Consider the following 25765-nt stretch of genomic DNA (forward strand, 5'->3'; position numbering starts at 1 on the left):
GAATAGAAAAACTAAGAAAGATAGAGAATTGTACAAGTACCAACATCTTAAAAGGAATTCCAGAAGAAAAGAAAAATAAAAATTTAAGCCCAGGCACGGGGGCTCACACCTGTAATCCCAGCACTTTGGGAGGCCAAGATGGGTGGATCACCTGAGGTCAGGAGTTCAAGATCAGCCTGACCAACATATTGAAACACTGTCTCTACTAAAAATGCAAAAATTAGCCAGGCTTGGTGGTGCATGCCTGTAATCCCAGCTACTTGGGAGGCTGAGGTAGGAGAATCACTTAAACCCACGGGCGGAGGTTGCAGTGAGCTGAGATTGTGCCACTGCACTCCAGCCTGGGCAACAAGAGTGAAACTCTGTCTCCAAAAAAAAGTAGGTGAAATAATTGTAGAAATAATGGAGATACATTTCCTAAAATTCAAAAATGATGAAAGACTTCAGATAGGCAAAAGAACTCATAGTGTACCAAATAGAACAAATAAGGGAAAGCACATACATAAGCAGATTAAAGTAGAATTAAGATTAGCAGAGAGAAAATGCTGAAAGATTTCAGAGAGAAAAAGCAGATGACCTATAAGGGAACAAGAACATAGACGTGTGACAGTTGAACAGCAATGTGGAATGAGAAAAAAGGATAAAGTTTAAAAGCAGCCAAGAAAAACAACTTTGAACCAAGAAATTTAAATCTTCCTAACTTTGAGATGTGAGGGTGACATAAAATATTCTCAGGCATATTTACCTTAGCACATTTGCCATATAGAGACCCACAATAGAAACCCATCTGGGAGCAGGACTCAGTGAAAACTGAATCTAGGAAATGCTAGAAGTATGTGATAAATGGTGATCAAAATTTTTTGTTGCCTGAAGAAAAACACTAGGACCAATATTCTAGGTCATGGAACCATGGCGGAAGGGGAAAATGGGACACTATATAAATTCAGGTATTGTGGTTAGAATATAGAGAAGAAACTCTTCTATATTGTTAACACTAAAATGTCATATACAAGGCTCAAGAGTTAATGGATCTTGATTTTCTTTCTAACTTTCCTTTCCCGTGTTATATATCAGTTCCACCATCTCTTATATCTCATGTCATCTTCTTTCTTGGATTCCTTTTTCTGTTTTGTTGGAGTATCTCCTTAAAGAAGTTTTTTTGTTTTTTTGTTTTGTTTTGTTTTGTTTTTTGTATATATCTAGTCATATGTATGAACTTAAATTCCCTTATTTTGCCCTCGTTAAGATTGCTAGTTTAACTGGAAATGGAAGGTTGGTTCCGTATCTTTTTATATTTCTCAGAATTTTAAAGTTGTTTTTCCATTGTATTCTAGCATTCATTGTTACTGATAAGTTGTAGGGGCCAAAAGAGTTGTGATACTTTTCCTCATCCCTTATAAGAGTCATGGTTGACATGCCTATAATAAAAGACAGGTTAACGAGAAAGCATAACAAATTGATTTAATCAAAGTTTCATGTGGTGTGTGAGCCTTCAGAAGAAATGACCCAAAGATACAGGGAAAACTGTCCATTTTTATGCTGAGATTTAATGAAGAATGAACAGCTGGTTAGCAATGTGATTTGGTAAATGGCTATGATTTAATGCAGATAGACTGAGGTGGGGAAATCCATCAAGGCCTGTCTGTTCGGATTCTTCTTGGCCCCTCTGTGTAGCATTTCTTCCTCCTGGGTATGGGGCAGGACCCTGCTAGAGAAGGGTCTTAGGACCTACCATCAGACAAGGGTGGGTCACAGAATTTCTTTATGGCCAGCTCCTAGACAGAAAGGCAGAGGAAAGTTGGATCAGTAATTCAAGTTTTTAGAATTTGAAAGTCTAGGCTGACTTTGGGAAAAAGAGGTTCTAGTTTTTATGACCCACCTTGGGGAAGAGGAATTCTGATTTGATGAACTCACTTCTAGGGAGAATGAGGGAAGAGAGGCAGGAGGGCAAAAGAAGTGAGAGAGAACTTGGTACTGAAGCTGTTCTGAGGCCTTCCAGTGTCCTTTAGTTCAAAGTACTTAGCATGCCAGAGTGTATTGTGTTCTGAGCCCCTGACAAGGTCTCATGTTAGTTTGATTTTTATTCCTCTGTATATAGTAATCTGCTGTTTCCTTCTTTGGAAGCTTTTAGAATTTTTCTTTTCCTGGAGTTTTAACGTTTCGTATTAAGGTAGAGATGTACATCTGTATATCATCTTTTTTTAAAAATTAAACATAGATATAGATGTATGTGTGCACCATCTTTTTAAATTAAACATGCCTAGCTTGCAGTGGGCTCTTTCAAACCGGACACCCAGTTCAGGGAAACTTTTTTTATTTTTTCTTCTACATTATTTCTTCTTTCCTTCTGGTCTTTTTTTCAGATAATTTGACTTCGATGGATATATCCTCTGTGTCCTTTAACTTTTCCCTCATCATTTCTATCTTTTTGCTCTTTATTCTGATGATTTATCAGTTTTATCTAGAGACCACTGACTTTGTTTCTAACTATGTCTGTATTTTCATTCTGTCGTTTGAAGTTTTTGGTCATAGTTTTACTTTTTAGTATCTTTTCATAGTCCCTGCTCCTTTTTATGGTAGCTTATTCTTGTTTTGCACATGGAATATTCTCTTTAATCTCTTCAAGGATACTGATGGGTTCCCCCCCGCCCCCGAGTTATTTTCTTTTCTGTGATTTGTCTTTTCCCAGTTGTTCTATTTGTTCATCTAGGTCCCTCTCTTTTGCACTGTTGATTTTTTTCCTCGTATGTCTATAATTCATGTCTAAACTTTAACATTTATGAATAAAGGACTGTATCAATTAAGAAAGATAGTTAACAGTGGTTTTTTTTACAATGTATAGGTCTCTTTTTCCAGTAGGCTTCTCTCATAAATGAGACACTGATCAAGGTCTTGTACAAGTGCGCAGCACATACTGTCAACCAAGCTTTCTTACAGAATGCATAAGCTGAGAATAGGCACACAGTTGGGAACCTGTATGATTAACAAAGTAAAGATTAGGAGTTACTTTAAGCTCTGCTGTCATTCTTATTCAGGCCCCTATGTCCTTATTAGAAGCTCTCCACGGAAGTCTTCCTCACAATCTACTTCTCCTCTTTGTATTCGATGACTTATTTGGAAGTTTTCCATCTTTTATCTCTGGTGAGTTATAGGCTCTGATGATTATTGTAGGTGAAAACAGCTGTAGACAACATGTAAATGAATGGACATTGCCTGATTTTACCCTGAGCAGGCCACATCAAGCCATAGTTTGCCAAGCCATGTTATTAAATTTTTAATTCAAAGACTCACTATTAAGACAAAATAGAATAAATTTAAATACATAAATTTAGGCAGTTATATCCTTCACTTCTACCACTTATGACAGTAATTCCAGTTCTACACTATTTTATCTTCCAAAGTTATCTAAAGAAATTAAAGTGCAATAAATTTAGGCAGTTATACTCTTCACTTCTACCACTTATGAAAGTAATTCCAGTTCTTCACTGTTTTATCTTCCAAAGTTATCTGAGGAATAGAGGTCAGAACCTGAGCACATCGCCTCTGAAAGTTTACCGTGCCTTATTAAGAAAAGGCAGTTGTCCCGTGGCATCCTTGAGGGACTGGTTCCAGGACCTCCCTTGGATACCAGAATCCTCAGATGCTCAAGTCCGTGATATGGTGTAACCTATGCACATCCCCTCCTATACTTTAAGTCATTTCTAGGTTACTTATAATACCTGATACAGTGTAAATGCTATGTAAATAGTTGTCATAAGGAATAATGACAAGAAAAAAGTGTGTACATCTTCAATACAGATGCAGCCATTTATAGGTTTTGTTTTTTGTTTGGGTTTTTTTTTTTTTTAATATTTTAAATTTGTAGTGGTTTGAATCCTTGAACACAGAACCCAGGGATATGGACGTTCGACTGTACCAGACTTTACATACACAAAAGACTGTGGTATGAGTGCGTAGGCTGTTATTAAGATCAGGTTGATATATGTTTGTGTATACATATAAATATCGTGTATGTGTGTATACAAATTATATGTTGTGTGTGTGTGTGTAATTTTATAATATAGTTACTGTGGAATGCATTTGGATAGTCCTTAAAATGTCCCAAATTTATCAAATAAGAATGTAAAATGACACATGAATTTAAGGTAGATTGGGAAAAAATAAATACTGGATTATTTGGTCCCACTAAAGCAGATAAAGAAGACCAAGATCAATATGGCTGGCATCTCCTGCCATACATAGTATTCTAGGTTGACATAAATATTTCACTTCAGTCTGATACTTGTTTAGCTTTTTGAGCTTATGATAATTGTTCATGGGTAAAAGAAATGTTAAAACAATGACATTGTTTTAGATCATGACAATTATTTGTGAAGTAGCTGAGTTCATAATATGCACTTTATATATATGGAATTGTATTTCAAATAATATTTTCAAATAAAAATAAGAAAATTTGGCATATGCCATATCAGTGTTTTATAGATTATTGGATAATGCAGAATGATCATTTATTTAATAGGTTTCTTAGAAAAATACAGCATTATTAACTTCGGGGAGTTTAAGCCACTCAGGAAAACAAAATGGCATATTATACCCCAGAATATTTATTTATTTATTTATTTGCTTTAGAGGCAGAGTCTTACTCTGTCACCCAGGCTAGAGTCCAATGGCACGATAATAGCTCACTGCAATTTCCAACTCTGGGCTCAAGGGATCCTCCCACCTCAGCCTCCCAGATAGCTAGGACTACATGTGCACACCACCACACTTGGCTGATTTTTAATTTTTATAGAGACAAGGTCTCATTGTGTTACCTAGTCTGGTCTTGAGCTCATGGCCTCATGTGATCCTCCCACTTTGGCCTCCCAAAGCACTGATACGGCATGCATGAGCCACTGTACCTGGCCCAGAATATTAAATTTTATTTTTTGGAAGTTATTGTATGTTATGAACAGATATTTTCAATGACTCTGACCTTATTAAGCAACTCTGTGCTTTACCTTTTGTCAAATTTTTTTCCCCAGGTCAAGATTTAAATATTTAATCTCTACAATCAAATTAGAACTGTCCCAGATAATAAATCAGTTAATTAAAGTATATCCTTTCCTTCCTTATGTAAAAATGATTATGTTGCATACCTCTTTCTGCTTCTTTTTTCCCTGTAGCTGGCAATTGACATTCCTTTAGTCTTTCCACAAATCATTTAGTAATTGTTATATTCCAGGCACTTTTCTAGATACTGGGAACAAAATAGTGAGCAAAACGGCCTCTTTGCTTGTGGAGCTCATAGAGTAAGGAGAAGGCAATATATAATTGTTTATTGTTTAATTAAAAAGTTCTGTAGTGTGTTAGAAGTTAAGTATGTGGACACATAGAGCAGAATAAAGGTGTATTGATATTTTCAAGAGAAACTAGTAGGGGCGGGGTGTGGTGGCTTATGCCTGTAACACCAGCATTTTGGGAGGATGAGGCAGGAATATTGCTTAAGGCCAGGAGTTTGAGACCAGCCTGGGCAACGTAGCAAGACCCCATCTCTATAAAAAATCCAAAAATTAGCTGGGTGTGGTGGTGCATGCCTGTAGTCCCAGCTACTTGGGAGGCTGAGGCAGGAGGATCCTTTGAGCCCAGGAGTTCTAGCCTGCAGTGAGTCATGGTTGTGCCAGTGTACTTCAGCTTGGGCAATAGAGTGAAACTCTGTCTCTTAAAAAAAAAAAAAAAATAGGCCAAGCACAGTGGCTCACGCCTATAATCCCAGCACTTTGGGAGGCCGAGGCAGGCAGATCACCAGAGGTCGGGAGTTCGAGACCAGCCTGACCAACATGGAGATACCCCATCGCTACTAAAAATCCAAAATTAGCCAGCCGTGGTGGTGCATGCCTGTAGTTCCAGCTACTCGGGAGGCTGAGGCAGGAGAACCCGGGAGACAGAGGTTGCAGGGAGCCGAGATGGCGCCATTGCTCTCCAGCTTGGGCAGCAAGAGCAAAACTCCGTCTCAAAATAAATAAATAAATAAAAATAAACAAAGAAAGAAAGAATTAAGAAAGTAAATACTAAACTATCTAAAGGGAGTATTTTCATCTTTTTTTTTCTTTAATTTGTAGTTCCAATGACAGGATTTACACAGAGAGCAACTATCGATCCAGAACTGAATGAAATACATGTCTTATCTGGACTCAGCAAAGATAAGGAAAAGAGGGAAGAAAATGTTAGAAATTCATTCTGGATTTATGACATTGTGAGGAATAGTTGGTAAGGAACGCTTGTATCTGCTGCAATCCCAATGTAGCAGTTATTTGAGGTTGTTGGTTTATTCAAAAGAAGAAAGAGTCTTATGTTAATTTGTGACATTGTACATTTAAAAGTCAATACAAAAAATTAGTATCAGTACCTGTGTATACAGTGATGTTCAGTGAATGGATTTTACCTCTGTGTTTTTCAAGTAGTAGATGGTTCCTGGTCTGGGACTCAAGAGAACTGTATTTTAGTCTAGGTTCTGTTCTCTTCTAGTCTAGTTCTGTGTGAACTTGAGAACAATGCTTTTTTTTTTTAATGTTCCCAGATCTTAGTTTTCATAAAACTAAGAGGCTTGACTATAGCAGGGAGGGGACAGTATTACTTAGCATTTCCAAACCATGACTTTTGTGTCATAGAGCATCCCACAGAACTGGTGCTGCACATTTTGCTTTGGGAAAACAGGGATCCAGCTCTGACATTCTGTGATTGCTCCATAAGTGAATATTGTACAGAACAGAAGCACTTCAGAGAACTTCTCCTTTCATAATGGAGAGTAGTGCTCTGCAGCTAAGGAATTTATTATTTTCTAAGTAGGACATTTATTTACAGTCAAATGACAGCAGTGTATACTGTACATCTTTTTATTGTACATACATAAAATAGCGTCTCTTTCTTTAGTTTGAGCTTTCATGTATGCTGTTTGTGTTTCATAACAAATAGTAGGATACGTGAGCTATTTAATGGACATGAAAAGAACTTCAGAACTCAGTTCTAACAAATTCAGAGTGTTTTATGAGTAACTAGAACCTTTTTTTTTTTTTTGAGATGGAGTCTCACTTTGTCGCCCAGACTGGAGTGCAGTGGCGCAATCTCGGCTCACTGCAACCTCCGCCTCCCGGGTTCAAGCAATTCTCCTGCCTCAGCCTCCTGAGTAGCTGGGATTACAGGTGCCCGCCACCACGCCCAGCTAATTTTTGTATTTTTAGTGGAGATGGGGTTTCACCATGTTGGTCAGGCTGGTCTCAAAGCCCTGACCTCATGATCCACCCACCTCAGCCTCCCAAAGTGCTGGGATTACAGGCGTGAGCCACCACGCCCAGCCTGAGTAACTAGAACTTTAATATTTGATGTGAACATATTTCTAAAATTTTTTGTTAGTAGTTAGACATGCAATTAATTTACTTGCTACAGTTGTATTATCTTTGCTGCTAATTCTCTAAGGTAGAATGCCTTAAAAGCAGTGTCTTGCAGGTCTTGTGTCTATAAGAATGATCAAGCTGCAAAGGATAATCCAACTAAAAGTCTTCAGGAAGAAGAACCATGTCCAAGGTTTGCCCATCAGCTTGTATACGATGAGCTACACAAGGTATCCTAACTACATTGACCTGTAAACTTTCCATGGCCTACTGTCTGAATTAATCCCCAAATATATCTTTCTGATTGTTTTAAATTGGATTTGAGTAAAAAGTTAAAATACATAGTAGACATTCAATAGAATATTAAACACTCAATATCACTTCTCCCTAAAATTCCTTAAGAGAATAAGCATTTTTACATAGTCTGTAATTCTTGGTACTTTTCCTTTTTTGGAAATAGTCAGTGGCAGCTTTTTAGCTGTATAGCTCTAGAGATATGACATAGCCTATTGTTTCTACAATGTGAATATCCAAGTAAAAGATGTACAGTTGTCAGCATTCAGGTACCTTGTTCTGTGATATAACATGGTTTTTGGTTTTAGATTTTCCCATTGTGTAAGAAGTCTTTTTATCTTAATTTTCCTGATATACTAGTGATATATCTTTTAAATCAGCCTTGTGAAATGGTCTTGTGTTGTGAATTTTTAGTGTCATAGTGTTGAGAGTTATTTCTTTATTTCTCCCTTAAACTTAACCATGTACTTTAGTGATCGGACTTAGATTATATAGTAAATTACTGACAGAGACCAATTCTTTCTGTTAAGCCACGGATGATTATTTAAATTCTACATGATATACTTTGAGACCTTTAGGTAAAAGCTACCATGGGAGTGAGTAAAAGCCCTTTCTTTTATAACCTCTCAATTTAAGGAGTAAATGAATTTCCATCTATAGGATAGGGATAATTACTCTATTATATAAACACCAATGAATATAAATGTTTTTAACATTTTAGGAAATATTTTAATTTAAATTTAATAAATTTATACACTAATTGTAATTAAAATACTTAAATATTTAAATGCTTTTGCATAAGTACAGAAAAACATTCAAATGCAATAAATTTAGGCAGTTATACTCTCACTTCTACCACTTATGAAAGTGATTCTGTTTCTTCACTGTTTTATCTTCCAAAGTTATCTGAGGAACAGATAACTCTGATTAATGTAATAGTGAAATCATAAATTCCTTTTGCATTTCATTTTTGGTATTGAATTATGGAATAATTTTTTAATGTTATTTCACAAATTATATGTGCCATTTAATATTTGGCATTTCAGTTAAAGCAAAATTAAGATGTTAAAATTTTTTAAAGTTTCTAGTTGACCTGTTGACTTGACTGTTAACTTTTAGTAATTGAGCATTTATGTCAGAATTTTTAAGATATTTGTTATATGATCAATATGTTGATTAATTTTATCCCCATTATTTGTTGTCCTCAGCAAATAATATCATGGATTAGCTTCTTCCTATCATTGTTTTTGTTTCATGCCTTCCACTATCATTGTAATTGTGGTAACATAACTCATTTTAGCATACATGCAGTTTTTTTAAGTAGCCATGGTGCTTTAAAGTAAAATAGAAATGAGAAAAATCGAGAGAAGATTTTGGTAAAAATGCAATATAATTTTTAATTTTTTATTTAAATAGGCTCAGTAAGTTAACCTTTTATGCACTGCTACTAAAATATCTTGGGTATGCATGCATTTTTTAAAGTCTGGCTTATTTTGCTTATTATAGGTTCATTATTTATTTGGTGGGAATCCAGGAAAATCTTGCTCTCCAAAGATGAGATTAGATGACTTCTGGTCACTGAAGTTGTGTAGACCTTCAAAAGATTATTTACTGAGGCATTGCAAGTACCTCATAAGAAAACACAGGTATGAAAATAATTCACTGAAAACATTTAATTAACATTATCAGCTGTTGTTGGTATTACCTAGCTTTGGAGATAGAACTTTCTCTTCGCATATTTAATAATGACACTGTAAATACTACGAAGATCATGAATTTTGTAAATGCCCTGTTCTACTTATTTTTGCTTTCCTTTTTCAAAGGAAGATACAAAATATAGATATTGATGCTAAAAATTTATAAAAACAGAACAAGTGAAATTTTGCAACTGTTAAAAAATGGAAAATAATTTCTGTGAAGGTGACATGCCTACATCAAAGTAACTCAAAGCTAACTACAAATTAGATCAGTTCTAGCTTAATGGCACGTGCCTGAGCTCTTGATAACTCTCTTAACAGTGAATGTGATGATATAGTTGACTATACTATATCTTCCTAATTTGATGTTTCACAATACAATTTCAAAATAGGCTTGTGGCTTTATATCACCTTTATTATTTAATTGCAAAATCATTTAATCAAGCATTTTCATATATACATATACATTCACACACACACACCCTCCCCCACCCTGAGTCATGTTTGCTTTTTAGCCTAGAAGGTAATAAATTACTAAAAAATGCAGAAAAGGGTTTCTGTCCTTTTGGTTACTGTAGTGTTACATGGTAATAAAAATTTGCTTTAGGGTCAGGTGCAGTGGCTCATGCTTATAATCCCAGCACTTTGGGAGGCAGAGGTAAGAGGATTGCCTAAGGCCAGAAGTTGAAGACCAGCCTGGCAATTACTTTATGCTAGACCCTGTATATTATTATGTGGCAGAGCCAGGACTTGAGCCTGAGCATTCTGATTCCAGAGCTCACCGCTTAACTGTCATATATACATATGTATCAATGAAGAAAATGAACAAAACTCTGCCCTCAAGTTTCCATTCTTAAGAAGGCAGACTAACAGTAAACATAATAAGGAATTTATATTACATGTTAGATGGTAAGTACTATGAAAAGAAACAGATTGAGTTATTGTTTATACAGGTGAGGGAGGTGGGAATGTAGTTTTAAATAATATCAGGATAGACTGCACAGTGAAGATGGCATTTGAATAGAAACTTAAGGGACAAGAGGGACTGAATCATGTAGCTGTCTGGTGGGGTGGGGAGTGTTCTAGACAGGTAATAGTCAAGGCTCTGAGGTTAAAAAAATGCCTGAATAATTTGAGGAGTGAATTGAGAAGAAGCGTGGTGGAAGTGGAATGAGTGAGGTGATTGTGATAAGAAATGAGGTTGAAGGGACTAGGAAAGGGACAGCTTGTAAGGGGCCTTCAGCTTTTACTCTTAGGGGAGATTGAAAGATTTTAAGTAGGGGAGTAACACATTCAGGCTTATATTTTATAAAAATCATTCTGTATTTTCTTCCAGAAGAACTGGGTAAAACTCGTGGCTGCTTTCCCTCGGGTGGGGAATTCTTCAGAAACAACAGGTTTATGTGTTGGAAAAGATTATTTCAGTTTGGGGCACTTTAGGTTTGAGAAGTCTGTAAGACATGCAAGTGGAGGCCATCTGAACATTTGGTGAAAAGACTTGGCCTGACATTACAGTTGTGAGTCACGGGGAGAAGGAGCTTGCTCGGGGTGAGCAAGAAGAGTGAAGGGTTGCTGGGTATTCTCTGAGGACCACCACCATTTGAAGGACAGGCAGAGGAAGAGACATTCCACAAGAGATCAAGAAGGCACCTTAACATTCTGGATAAGCTTTGGAGATTGTGCCAATAGAATTTCCTGATGGATTTGATATGGGTATGAGAGAAAGAGAGCAGTCAAGGATGACTCAGGGCATCTTGAGAATCTTGTCAACTGCCAATTCAAACTGACAATAAAAGGCTTATTTTAGACCTTTTTCTCTACCAAGCTGTTAGGTAAATTCAAGAATTTGAGGGACATCGCTACATTATAGACAGAATAGATAGAAGTTTGTGTCTATGAATTGGGTAGAACACAAAAATTGCCTTTTTCAAATATTATGCAGATTTCTTTTTTTAATATGGGAGCTTGTACTAACTGCTAGACTGGCTTATTTTTGTTGTTGTTCTTAATGGAAAACAATTTTTCTGTTTAGTTAGAATATAAATTTAGAAGGAGAGAAAGAAGTATATTGTGTGCCAAGGAAGTATCTCCTTGTTCTTACTGATGTCATGTGATGTAATAAATAAAATACCACTTTTATTTTTTCATATGACATTCAGGTTTCCAAACTTGATGATGATTTGTGGGTAGAAATGGGCAAAAAAAATTGTGATAGGATTAATTTCTGTTCACTTAGAAACAGGGCAGAACTGTTGATTAAAATACGATTCTAGGCTACAGACACAAGTCTGTGATAAGTTCTTGCTAGCCAAAAATAGCTCAGAAAATGAAGGTGGAAAACATAACTTTCAGGAAGCTGATCTCTTTACTGGATATGGGATTGTATGTGTGTGTTGGTTAGGTTATTTCAGGTTGTAAAGGATAATGCCATGCTTTGGATACCTCAGCTGAAAAAGAATTTATTATTAGATTATTCAGGGAATTAAGGCACCTTGTCAGCATTTGAACAGTGAAACTGGATGGAGAATTGTTTAGGATACTGAAAAAATTCTAGTAGCTGGGTGCTACTGTAGCTTTTCCTTGTACTTCTGTCTGCTTCTTTCTCCATCTGCTTGTCCTGTTCTACTGACTACTGCTGACTTTCTCCCAACCTCGTGGCCTAGATAGATAGATAGATAGATAGATAGAGGCATAGATAGATAGATGGATAGGTAGGTAGGTAGGTAAGTAGGTAGGTAGGTAGGTAGGTAGGTAGGTAGGTAGGTAGGTAGATAGATAGATAGATAGATAGATAGATAGATAGATAGATAGATAGATAGAGGCATAGATAGATAGATAGATAGATAGATAGATAGATAGATAGATAGATAGAGGCATAGATAGATGGATAGATAGGTAGGTAGGTAGGTAGATAGATAGATAGATAGATAGATAGATAGATAGATAGATAGATAGATAGATAGAGGCATAGATAGAAGCATAGACAGATAGATAGATAGGTAGATGGACGGATGGACAGAATCTGCCATCTCATGGCTTCTGTTTACTGCCTTCTCTATTTCTGTCTGCTCTTTACATGTCCTTATATGTCTCACATTCAGATTATCCAAGAGAAAGAATCTTCTTAGAAAGCATTTCCTGGGGAGAGTGTCCCTATTAGGAAGAATTCTGCCAAACCACTTTATAAACTGCTAATCAAAGCATGGGTACCAAAACCTTGGTCTAATCTAATCTGTTGTGGACAAGATGGTAGAGTAACATGGTCTTTACCTAAAGGACTCTCATCTGAAGGCTGTAAGCCTGGCTGTCACTCTTACGGTACTGCCTGGTACAAGAGAGCTGTAATATTTTGCTAGTCTTTGCCCCTGCCTGAAGTACAGATACCCTGTCACCGAGGATGCCATCAACCTGAATGCCATCGTGAAAGGCTCTTCATAGCCATTCCTACTCAAAGGAAATTCCTCTTTTCCTTGTCTGTATATTTTGAAAAGCATGCCAACTTATTAGAAATAAATCTATATGTAATTATGATATAACAGAGACGTTATCTTTTTCAAATAGATATATAGATACATACAGTTTTTTGTTGTTTAGGAGAGCTCATCCAGATTCATTCTCTGCACCTCAGTTTTTCATTTTGGGGTTTTTTTTTTTTTTTTTTTTTTGAGACAGGATCTCACTCTGTCATCCAGGCTGGAGTGCAGTGGTATGATCATGGCTAACTGCACCCCCAGGCTCAAGCAATCCTCCCACCTTAGACTCTCGAGTAGCTGGGACTGTAGGCACGTGCCATCACACCTGGCTGATTTTTGTAGAGATGGGGTTTTGCCATGATGGCCAAGCTGATTTCAAACTCCTGGGCTCAAGCCGTCCATCCACCTTGACCTCGCAAAGTGTTGGGATTACAGGCATGAGCCACAGCACGCTATTTTCATGTTTTTTGTGATAAACGGTGATAAAATAGATCATCATCATAGCATTATTGTGAGGATAGATGAAGTGGTACATGTAAAATACTCATTACAATGTCTAGCATATTACAAATGCTTGAGAAGTGGTTGCTGCAGTTGTTTTTACTGACTGAGACATGGACATAATCTCATTAAAAGTAATCAGTGTTAATGATACTCATTTAAAGATACCCTGCTTATTTCAGTTTCCAAGGTGTCTGTTAAGCATCTCCATTAGAAAACATACAAATCTAAGCAAGTGTTTTTATTTTTATGTCTACTCGTTTTGGATGAAGCACATTGGGATTTTTTGAAGTTCTGTTTTATAAAATATGTAGCATATTCACTTTGTTTGGTAGCTGGTTTAGTCCTACCTTGTAGTTTTAAGAGAAGAGTAGGAAATGCTCCTACCCAGTCTCTAGCACCACAGCTGCCTGTGACCACCTGGCATTACCATTACATTTCCAAGAACTCCACGCCTACACTGTCTACATGGCAGTATTGTTACTTCTGGATTCCTAAACTGACATTTTCTAGATATCTAGAACAACTCATACACAGTGTAACAGTGTATTTTATTCCAGGTCTGAAAGACATTTCTGATACTTTGTCATAACTCCAGATAATTATTCTTGTTTACATTTTCTAGGTTTGAAGAAAAGGCCCAAATGGATCCCCTTAGTGCTCTGAAATATTTGCAAAATGATCTTTATATAACTGTGGATCATTCAGACCCAGAAGAGACAAAAGAGGTAAAGAAAGGTGGTAATAAATTTCAGAAGTTGCATTTTTAAATGTCTTCCTAACATATTTAATGATTTTGCTCTTGAGTGTGTAAAGGAAAATGAAGAAAATATGATGACATCAATAATCTTTAAAATGTCACAGAGCCGGTGAAATAAAAATTGAATAGGCATGTTTTCATGTGATAAGATTCAAGTCACCAAAAACCCTTGGTCCATTCAGAAAAGGATTATCGGGTATAAAGTTTTAACTTAGTTTTGTGTTTTGGAAAGCAAATAGAAATTTTTACTTTGTCCATAGTCCCATGATTATTTTACTTAAGGATTACATAATGCTTCAATATAAACTTTTCTGTTGATAGTTTAGATCCCCCAAGAGAGGAAAGAAAAATCCCCTGTTGCTTAGGAAGAAAATGAAGAGAGATTGGTGGGAGTTAGAATCCTTGGTGCCTTAATATTTAGTTATGTGAATGTTGTAGCAGTATAGTTTGTCTATAGGCTACTAATTTCATTCATTCCTAGTTGCTAAGATTGAGAAATCAGTTAGCCAATGATTACTTTTCAGTTTTTTGTTACATAACATTGGGATAGAAACAACTGTTTCTAAAGATTTTATATCCTTAAGAACATGTTTGCTTATCCATGGTGTGTGAATATGCCTGCAGTGATTTTTGTGGTTTCATACGCTCTCTTTCCGCTAATATCTGAGATTCTTTTTGTCATTTTTTCCTTTTGCCAGCTGTCCTTGTTCATCTAGCAATATCTGAACTGCAGTGCATTTGCCTTCCACTCACAGAATTTGTGCTGATTATATATAGTTTTGACCCTTAGGTCTCTTTCCCTGTTAGCTGCTGCCTTGCTTTGGCTTTGTAATAGCAGTATCAAGCTGTGCCCGGCATGCTTGAGCATTGACACAGGTGTCAGATTTAATGTCGAATCACTTTCAGGCTCCAGGTTTATTGTACTTTCAAGCAACAGAGGTTCCGTGCCTTCAGCACCATAACAAAGAGATACTCTTTCATAGTTTCGTACTATAAAATTAAGTCCTAAGTCTCTCGATATTGATTACAGCCCTTCACTAGGTAGAGAATCTGCAGAACATACTTTAGAACCCCCATGAAGGAGGACAGTTAATTGTCTTTCCTTGAGTCTTCAGTCAGTTCATGATACTGTGCAAATAGGAGAAATAATTGTAGTTTTGCCAAGTGGCAGAATATGTTTGTCTTCAGTCAATTGATGATACTGTGGAAATAGGAGAAATAATTATAGTTTTGCCAAGTGGCAGAATATATTTGATTTAATCTTTTATGACTTATAAGTGTACTTAGTTGTGAAGAGTCCGTTAATGTTAATTTTGTTAGGCCATACATTTGAGAGTTATGCATAGATTTCCTTGTGTTTTCTCCATATTCTGTGTAAAATGGCTGTAACTGGGAACAATCATTTTTTCCTTATTTTTTGAAGCCAAAACAAAATATTTCAAAGTAAATAATTTCAGCTGTGTGAGCTGCAACTAGGCCAAAGAAAACAAGACAGTTTGTTCTTAAAGTTAAACTGATGGGAAAAAAACAGGACAGGGAGGTATCTCAAGTTCATTTAAGCCATTTTTAAAATTTTGGTAGCTGGTTTCTCTTTTTCTTCTTTTTAAAGTAGTAACAACTTAGGAGTTTGTATGCCACCAGCTTCCATTCCATTTCATAAAAGCTTAATCTAGCAAGAGTTGGTGAACCCTAGTAGAAGTTAGAAAGAAATGGTAGTATATGTATGTGTGTGTGTGTGTGTATGTGTGTATGTTGGCATCAGAATCACCCCACTTTTTAAAACAATGCCCTCACACTAAGATTCTCTTCTGTCTGCTCTTAAAGAACAGAAAACAGAAAACATTCCTGACATTGAGAATAACTGGTCTGTAATACTATTATTTTGTTTTAATGTGTGAACAGATTTGACTTTTAAAATGTTTTATATCCAACAGTCCGTTTGTGGGGAAGAAATTCTCTGGTGACAGTTCACATGTATACTGATGATATTTGTCAGTGAGGCATGTAGATCTTCACTTTCATTGTAGGAAATCATTCCACTCATTGAGAAGGGCCTTACTGCTCTTCATTTCCTATAGTAACTTGTTTTTGTTCTGTTTGTGTGTTTTACAAAAATTTCGTGTTATTAAATGACTTTCTCATTTAAGTCTCAAAACACGAAAAGTGTTTTTTAGATTTTTTTTTTTCACGGTTGTTATGATCATCATCATTGTGCCTGTTGTCAGGACATTGACAACTATCAACTATATAACAAAAAAATGTTCTTTGCTTCCTCCAGTCTCAGAACATGGGTTCTGAATTGGTGATGAACTTATAATAAATCTTATAAAAAATATATTTTTTTCTAGAAAAGGCTTGAGAAAAGGATGCCTAAGTCAATTATACCACTTTCAGAGAAGACTTCTGTAATAGAGAAGGAATGAGAATAAGTTTTCAGCTACAATAACACATTTTGTATTCATTACACTTCTGCAGAGTTTCCAGAGTACTGGTGTCATTCATTTAACAGATGTGTATCGATTCCCGATAATAGTTCAGGCATTCTAGGCAGAGGAGCTATATCAGCAAACCAAACAAGATCCCTGCCCAGGAGGTGCTTACATCTTAGTAGAGAAAGACAATAAACATTAAAGAAGCAAATTATATAGCACATTAGAACTGAGTAAGTATTGGACCAGGCACAGTGGTTCAGCCTATAATCCTAGCACTTTGGGAGGCTGAGGTGGGTGGATCACCTGAGATCAGGAGTTCAAGACCAGCTTGGCCAACATGGTCAAACCCCATCTCTACTAAAAATACAAAAAATTAGCCGGGCATGGTGGCAGGTGCCTGTAATCCCAGCTAATGGGGAGGTTGAGGCAGGAGAGCCACTTGAACCCGGGAGGTGGAGGTTGCAGTGAGCCGAGACCGTGCCACAGCACTCCAGCCTGGGCCACAAGGAGTTACTGAAGCTCGGACCAAAATAATGATAGAACAGTGAGAAGTAAAATAGAGCAGATTCTCAATATATTTTAAAGATAGAACCAACAGAATTTTATGATAGATTAGATCTAGTGTTTGAAAGAAATGACTCTAAAGTTTTTGGCCTGAAAAACTGGAAGGATGGAGTTACTATCAACTGAGGTGAGAATGTTCTTGGGGGAGCTGGTTTGTGGGGACTCCTGACTGGCATTCAGGAGTTTAAATTTGGAAATGTTCAGTTTGAGATATCTATGACACAGCTAACTTAAGATGTTGAGGTGACTGTTGGATATTTAAATCCAGAGTTTGGGAAAGAGGTCTGTAATATCACTTGGTATGTGTTAAAATCCTTAGGCCAGTACATACAGTTCCACTTATTTAATCAGATTGTTAAGATAATAGTTTTCTCCTTATCCTATATGTAGAGCCAATAAAATTTATTTTTCACCTTAGGCGTTAGAAAAGAGGAGCAAATTCAACCCCAAATAAGTAGAAAATAAGAAATTCATGAAATAGGAAACAAACAATGGAGAAATGTTAAAAGTGAAAAGTTGGCCTTTTGAAAAGGTAAATAAATTGATAAACCCCGAGCAAGACTTACCAAGTGTATTAGTTTGTTCTCACACTGTTGTAAAGAACCACCTGAGACTGGGTAATTTATGAAGAAAAGAGGTTTAATTGACTCATAGGCCCACAGGCTTAACAGGAAGCATGACTGGGAGGCCTCAGTAAACTTACAATCATGGCAGAAGGTGAAGGGGAAGCAAGCACCTTTTTCACATGGTGGCAGGAGAGAGAATGACAATGAGGGGGGAAGTGCCACACAGGTTTAAACCACCAGATCTCATGAGAACTCACTGTCACAAGAACAGCAAGGGGAAAATCGGCCCCTGTGATCCAGTCACCTCCCACCAAACCCCTCCCCCAATTCAACGTGAGATCTGGGCAGGGATGCAAATCCAAACCATATCACCAAGAAAAAAAGTGAAAACATAAATTATCAACATCACAAATGAAAAGAGGGCATCAGTATAGACCCTACATATATTAAAAGTAAAGTGGGTATGGACAACTTCGTCGACAAATTCAGCAACTTGATGAAATTGACAAATACTTTAAAAGACACAGTTTACCAAAACTGACACAAGAAGAAATAGAAAATCTTAAGGAACTCCATATCTACTACAGAGATTACATTTGTAATAAAAAATTTTCTAACAAAAAACTCTAGGCCCATAATAGCAGTAAATTTTATCAACCATTTAAAGAAGGAAGAAAAAAATACAATTTTACATAGACTCTCAGAAATTAGAGGAAGGTGATACTTCTTTAATCCTTTTATAAAGCCAGGTTAACTTTGATATAAAATCCCAACAAAAGCAGGGCATGGTGGCTCACGCTTGTAATCCCAGCATTTTAGGAAGCTGAGGGGTGGATTGCCTGAGCCTATGAGTTTGAGACCAGCTTGGGCAACATGGCAAAAACCTGTCTCTACAAAAACATACAAAAAATTAGCTGGGTGTGGTGGTGCATGCCTGTAGTCCCAGCTCCTCTGGAGGCTGAGGTGGGAGGATCACCTGAGTTCAGGGAGGTTGAGGCTGCAGTGAGCTGTGATCCTACCACTGCATGCTGAACTTTGGCGATAGAGTGGGATCCTATCTCAGAATAAATTAGAATAAAATAAAATTCCAAGAGAGACATTATAAGCGAAGAAAATCATGGACCAATATTTTTCATGAACATAAATATAAACTTCTTAGGAAAATTTTAGTTAATTAGGAATATATTGAAAGGTTAGTGTACTATGACTAAGTGGTGGTTTATTCTAGGAATATATGACTAGTTTAACATTTGAAAAAAAAATTCAGTGTAATTCACCATGTTAACAGAATGAAGAAGGAAAACCCATCTTAGTAAGTGAAGAAGAGCATCTAACAAAATTCAGACTCATCAGAATAAAAATTCTTAGCAAACTAGGAATAAAAAGAAACTTCTTGAATCTAAATTCCTAAAGGACACCTGTGAAAAACATACAGCTAGGACTATTCTTAATTGTTAAACATTAAACCCTTTTCCCTAAGATTGTGACAAGGAAATTATTATCAGCCTCTCTATTCAACATTCTACCGGAATTACACTAGCTAGTGTAATAAAGAAAAAACAATAAAAAGCATATAGATTGGATAGGATAAAGTAAATTTGCTTGCATTTGTAGGTAACATGATTATGTACATTCAAAACCCCATGGTGTCTACAAAACAATATACTAGGACAAGTGAATTTAGCAAGATGACAAAAATACAAGGTCAGGAGAAAAAAAAAAGTAATTATTAGCAATTATTTTTATACTAGCAGAGAACAATTAGAAAATGAAAAGCATAGTTTATATTAGCAAGAGAAATATCAAATGGGTAGAATGAGTCTGTTGTAAGAAATTAAAGAAGACCTTGATAAATGAAGAGATATATTTATGGATTGAAACGATAAAAATTGTTTAAAGCTGCCCATTTTCCCCAAATTGGCCTTTTAATGCAGTGTAAATTTGGTTTTTATTGTTGTTGTCATTGAGGAAATAGACAAACCACTGTAAAATTTACATGGAAATGCAAAGGTTTTAGACTAGCTAAAACAATTTTGAAAAAAGAAAAAATTGGAAGCCTTATACTATCAGATTTCAGGACTCTACGTAAAGCCCCAGTAATCAAGACAGTGTGCTACTAGCTTAAGGATAGATAAATAGATCAATACAACAGAATAGAGTCCAGAAGTAGACCCATACATATGTGGTCAGTTGTTTTTTGACCAGGGTGCCAAGTCCAACAGGGAAAAGAAAGTTTTTAACAAATGCTACTGAATAACTGGATACCTCAAACCTTTCTCACTCTTTACTGAAACATTAATTAAGATAAAATCCAGAAGAATAAGACTTTGAGAAGAAAACAGGAGATTATCTTCACAACATTGGGACAGGTAAAGATGTCTTGGACGTGAACAAAGGCAGTAATTGTTGAAGAAAAATCTTGATAAATTGGACTTCAAAAGAGTTAAAATTTCTACTCATTAAAGGACTACTAAAAACATAAATAGATATTGCCAGATTCAGTAGCTCACACCAGTAATCCCAGCACTTTAGGAGGCCTAGGAGGAAGGATTGCTTGATACCAGGAGTTTGAGACCAGCCTGGGCAACATGTGAGACCTCGTCTCTACCAAAAAAAAAAAATCAAAAAATGAGGCAGAAGGATTGCTTGAGCCCAAGAGGTCAAGGCTGCAGTGAGTCATGATCACGCCACTGCACTCCCACCTGGGTGACAGAGCGAGACCCTGCCTCAAAAAATAAATAAATAAATAAATAAATAGACAAGCCACAGACTAAACAATCCTTGCAGTAGATATATCTGACAGAGGACTGATACCCAGAATACATAAAGAACTTCTATGCATTTTTAAATTTTTCTTTTTACCCCCCATTTTCGTAACTCTTGCTTAGATGAATACCTATGGAATATTTGTACAATTTCTGATTCATCCGGACCATTCATCAGGGCTTACAAATGTTGGTATGATTTAATACCTGAAATGTTAAAGACTGCAAACATATATGTGAAATATATCCTGAGGAATTGGCGATATTAACCGCTCAGGTCTTGGGAAGTACCCAGTAACTCCATTGAGGAGTTTGTCTGCTTTAATTCATTCCTTTAATTTGCCTCTTTTCCTGCATTCTCATTCAAGATGAATATAAATAGTTCTCCAGATTTTTTATTTTGTGTCTATTTGTTAAATTGCTAATGTTGCAATAGTTTTGTCTTACTCTGTTTCTTCATTGTTAAATTACATTGTCTGTTTTAAACTAACTTTGACAGCCTGGAAATCTAGGCATCATTTACAACATTATGTCCATTAAAAAAGGCCTTTGGGTTTTAACAACGTGATTATATATCATTGTGGAATCTCAAGCTAAGTTGTAATTTAGAAATGGTCTATACATGCTTTTTTTCTCAGATTTTGATTTACACAGCTGAGACATCAGGTATTTTACAGTGGCTTACATTTATTTTGAGATGAGAATGTGTATATGCTAAAAATTCGGTAACAGAGCCCAGGGCACCAATCTGATCATATCTGTTAGATTCAAATGACAATTTTCTTTTTTATTTTATTGTGCTGTTGTTCCTTAATAAATACATATTTTAATACATTTTAAAAATAAAATAATTCCAGGAAATGGCCCAGTATTTTGGAAAATGATAATAGCAGCCTGATAGAAAAGTCATTGTATTCTGTAATCTGAATGTGTTCTTCTTGCCACTATTTGGTGAATAGACCTATGTCACACATATTCTGAAATATGTAGTTGCTGATAAATGGTCAAAGTTACAGCAGGTTATTTTCCTTCAGTGCACTTAGCCAGCTAATTTGCTGCTTTTTTTTTTTTTTTCTTTCTTAAACAGTTTCAGCTCCTGGCATCAGCTCTATTCAAATCTGGTTCAGATTTTACAGCTCTAGGTAAGTATTGCAGTATAATTTATCCAGCTAGATGCCCTAGCATTTGGAAGGTTGGATCTTGGTTTCCTTTACATGAAACATCAGGTGAGATGTTTCAAACAAATAGATGAGCAAATGAAGTTTCAGGGTATCATGCAAAATTTCTAATAACCTGCTACAAAGTTACTTTCAGGTATCATTTATCAGTTCAGTTTGCAATGACTATTATACCAATTGTTGTGTTAGTATGCAAACAGATAGCAATAGAAACACAGTCAAAATAAATTAATTTGTATAGCACTGCTTGGAATGTAGGCTGTATTACTGATACATACTATGAGATAATACTTGTTGATTAAATAGTTTTTCTTCTCAGTTTGTTCTTTATGGAATTGTGTGTCACCAGGAGAATAGCTATGGGGTAGGCAATGTTTTGGGAGCACAGAAGATAGATTATCTCTTTCCTAAAAATGGGAATTTTGTTATCTTAATTGTTCAAGATAACTTCTAGTTGAAACTCAAGTTTTTCTCAGACACTTTAGTCTTCATTTAGTAATACTGTCATTTAGTATTAATGAATTATTAACTAGACTGTAGGCCAGGCACAGTGGCTCATACCTGTAATCGTAGCACTTTGGGATGCTGATGCTTGAGCCCACCAGGAGTTTGAGCCAAGCCTGCGCAATATAGTAAGACCTCGTCTCTACAAAAAAAAAAAAAATTAAAAAATTAGCCAGGTGTAGTAGTGTGCTTCCATAGTCCTAGTTACCCAGGAAGTTGAGATGGGAGGATCACTTGAGCGCAGGAGGTAGAGGCTGCAGTCAGCCAAGATCATGCCGCTGCACTCCAGCCTAGGCAACAGAGAGAAACCTTCTGTCTTTAAAAATAAAAAATCAAAAAAATCAGCTAGGCATGGTGGCTCGTGCCTGTAATCCCAAGTCGGGAGGCTGAGGCAGAAGAATCGCTTGAACCCAGGAGTGGGAGGTTGCAGTGAGCCAAGATCATGTCATTGCACTCCAGCCTGGGCAACAAAGCAAGACTCTATCTAAAAAAAAAAAAAAAATCCAAGACTGTAGTAAAGTGGGTAATCTGCAGAACCCACACCTTTACTTGGGTGAATTTGCAAGGGTATTTTCATCAGGATAACTTATTAGTAGCTTCATTTTTTTACCAAGATGATATTCTTGAAGTATGGAAATTCCTACCTTTCCTCTGGTCAGTGAATGCATATTAATCCCATTGATGCTAGTGCAGTTATTGTTTGCCTTAGAGTTGAGCAATAGTATTGAAATTTTCCATTGTATGTAATATAAATACTATTTTTTCTATTTGGAATAAATTAACACTTTAGGATATCAATTTAGTTTCTTCATTATTTGACCTTTTATCTCTTAAAAGTGAACGGTACCTCAAAGAAAAAAGAGTATGTATAATTCTGGTGCTTTTCACTGGGATGAAAAAATAGAGGTGTTCTTGAGGTCTTGCCCTTTATCCATAGCGAGTGATTGAGGCTTCTAGACTGATCAAGGCAACTCCAGTCCTAAGTTCTAACTTCAGAATATGTAGGATTCCTCAGGACTAGACTCAGCAAACTGCTATAAACGTGACTCCAGAAGGTTCTCCTAAGAATTTAGATAATGATTTACCACTATTCATACACTCGAGTTGAAGTCCTTAGGCTACTAGAAATCTCCACTCTGTGAGCTGGAGAACCTAGGTGTAAGCATTAATTTGGAAAGTTCATGCTCTTCTGAATTCTAGCATTTGAAATAGATGTACTGATACATGAATTGGGGGTCTGGCATATATTCTGTTTGAATGATTGTGTGCCTTATGTCTGATACCACAGCCCAGGCCCATTATTTTTATTTATTAGTGGATAGCACTAAATTATATCTAACTGACTTATTTTTAGCCTTTAGAACAAGAATTTCTTGGCAGCAATTTAAATATATTAATTAGGGTGGTGTCAGCAAATATTTTACCTTCAGCTTAACTCCTTTCCTTTCTTTTGACTCTGTCCTATTCACTGCCAACTAATATATTTTGTCAGGAATAGTTTGTTTTATTTGGATTCTAAACAAACCTCAGATGTACTGAGAACAATACAAACACAAAAAGAGAAAAATACAAGCAGGGAAAATTCCTGTGGGATGTTGTTTCCTGTCTTGTCTGAGGGGAGGTAGTATAGCCTAGTGATTAGGAGGTTGGAATGTGAGATGGTGGTTAAGAGTCAGGATCTCTTAAAAGTGATCTTGAGCAAGTTACTTAAACTTTCTAATTATCAGTTTCTTTATCTGTAAAATGGAGGTAATGGGAGTACTTGCCTCAAATTGCTGAGAGAATTAAGTGAAATAATTCTGGAAGACATTTAGCACAGTAAAGCAATAATGCTCCATTCAGGGTACCATTAATATTGACTGCCTTAAAAATGTAATCTTCTAGCCAGGTGCGATGACTAATGCTTGTAATCTCAACACTTTTGGAGGCTGAGGTGGGACGATCATCTTGAGCCCGAGAGTGCAAGATTAACCTGGGTAACATAGCAGAATCTTGTCTCTGTTTTTCAAAAAAAAAGTCACCTTTGTAACACTGGTGAATTTGGATAAGGAGCAAATTCAGATTGTATGCTAATTTTAATAATGAGAAATTTGATTTACTATTTATAAACAAGAAGTACTTTTCATAAGGTTTCATGCCTATTTAGAGTTCCTGGTTCTTGTTTTTATTCATTTTCTGTCAGACTATTTTATCTTTATGCCAATTAGATTAGAAATAAAATGGATTATTTACTATACCTTTCACTGTATAAATGAATATTTCATTTTCTAAGGTCTGAAAAAAAAAAAGCCTCAGCCAAACTTTGTGAATGACTCCCTCCAGAAATAATCCAATTTACGTTCATCTCTTAGTGAGAATTAAATAAAAGTATTAATATTGTATGTAATATTTTAAAGAATCGGAAAGATGGAAGGTGATATTATCTTAGTTTTGGAAAAATGTGTGACCTTGGAGAAAATCTCCAAGGATCTTGATTTTAGAGCTTCTGGTGGCTATAGGCACTTGTAAGATTGAACTCAGTCACTTTGCTAAGTTTGAGAGCTGTATGTTATTTCTAGAAAGTATGAATTGGAACAATTAAACTTCTTTTCAGCAAGGTTTGTGACAAGTAGGAAAAATCTGGTCTCTAAAGCATATTACCTATTTATTTATTTATTTAGACAGGGTCTTGCTCTGATGCTTAGGCTGGAGTGCAGTGGTGCAGTCATGGATCACTGCAGCCTGGACTTCCTGGGCTCAAGCAATCCTCCTGCCTCAGCCTCTTGAGTAGCTGGGACTGCTGGCATGCACAACCACGCTGAGCTAATTTTTTTTCTTTCTTTACATCTTTTGAAGAGATGAGATCTCACTGTCTTGCCCAGGTTTGTCCTTTTTTGGTCCTCACAACTCTTTTTAGAAGTTTACAGTCCAAATATGAAGTTTAGTGTTAGAAATAAGTATACATTTAATAATGTGTATGCTAGGAAAAAAATGAGAATTCATGTTATTTCTCCTTTACCACAGTAGGAAAATCCAGCTACGTGTAGGATGATAAATTAAAAGTATATTCCTAACCAGGCATGGTGATGTGAGATGGAAGAATTTCTTGAGCCCAGGAGTTTGAATCCAGCCTGAGCAATGTAGCAAGACCCCATCTCTAAAAACAAAAAATTATTCCTAATAGGTCACTTTATTTTTAGAGCAGTCATTGCCTTCAGTCATACTACTAGTGATAGGGTGATAGCTAATTAATATTTATTGAGCACTTACTTTGGGACCAGGTACTGTTCTAAGCACTTTGCATGTCTTAACTCATGATTACCCCACAGTAACCCTATGAAGTAGCTACTATGTGATCCCCTTTTGTATATGAAGAAACTAGGGTGCAGAGAGGCTAAAGTAACTTGCCCAGGCATAGTGCTAGTGAAGGGCAAAACCAGGATTAAAACCCTGTCAGTATGGCTTCAGAACGCCTTCTCTAAACCACTAAATGTGCTACCTCTCACTGAGCTTTACCAGTTTCCACTGCTCAAATGGTTACATCCTCTTTCCATTTTATTTTATGTATGAAAATAAAGTAAGATAAACATAGTGATTAGGAGCATGAGGTTTAGAATTAGTATCACCTTGTTGTCCTAGCAGTGCCATTTAAGTAGTTGTGGTGCTATTGATGAGTTTCCTA

The 25765-nt window shown here is 36.2% G+C and overlaps 1 protein-coding gene across 13 annotated transcripts in view; it reads left to right on the forward strand.

Annotated features, from left to right (window-relative positions):
- The window catches only part of MKLN1 (muskelin 1), a 389751-nt gene that overhangs the window by 340887 nt on the left and 23099 nt on the right, over positions 1-25765 (forward strand). For 9 of the 13 annotated variants that reach the window (XM_077994952.1, XM_077994953.1, XM_077994954.1 and 6 more), the window contains 5 exon segments: positions 6102-6249; positions 7486-7600; positions 9171-9310; positions 13961-14063; positions 21510-21564. In XM_077994952.1, the coding sequence (XP_077851078.1) occupies positions 6102-6249; positions 7486-7600; positions 9171-9310; positions 13961-14063; positions 21510-21564 (561 nt within the window). 13 annotated transcript variants of the gene reach the window in all.

This window comes from Macaca mulatta, chromosome 3 (genome assembly GCF_049350105.2).
Source record: "Macaca mulatta isolate MMU2019108-1 chromosome 3, T2T-MMU8v2.0, whole genome shotgun sequence".
NCBI classification, from domain to species: Eukaryota; Metazoa; Chordata; class Mammalia; order Primates; family Cercopithecidae; genus Macaca; species Macaca mulatta.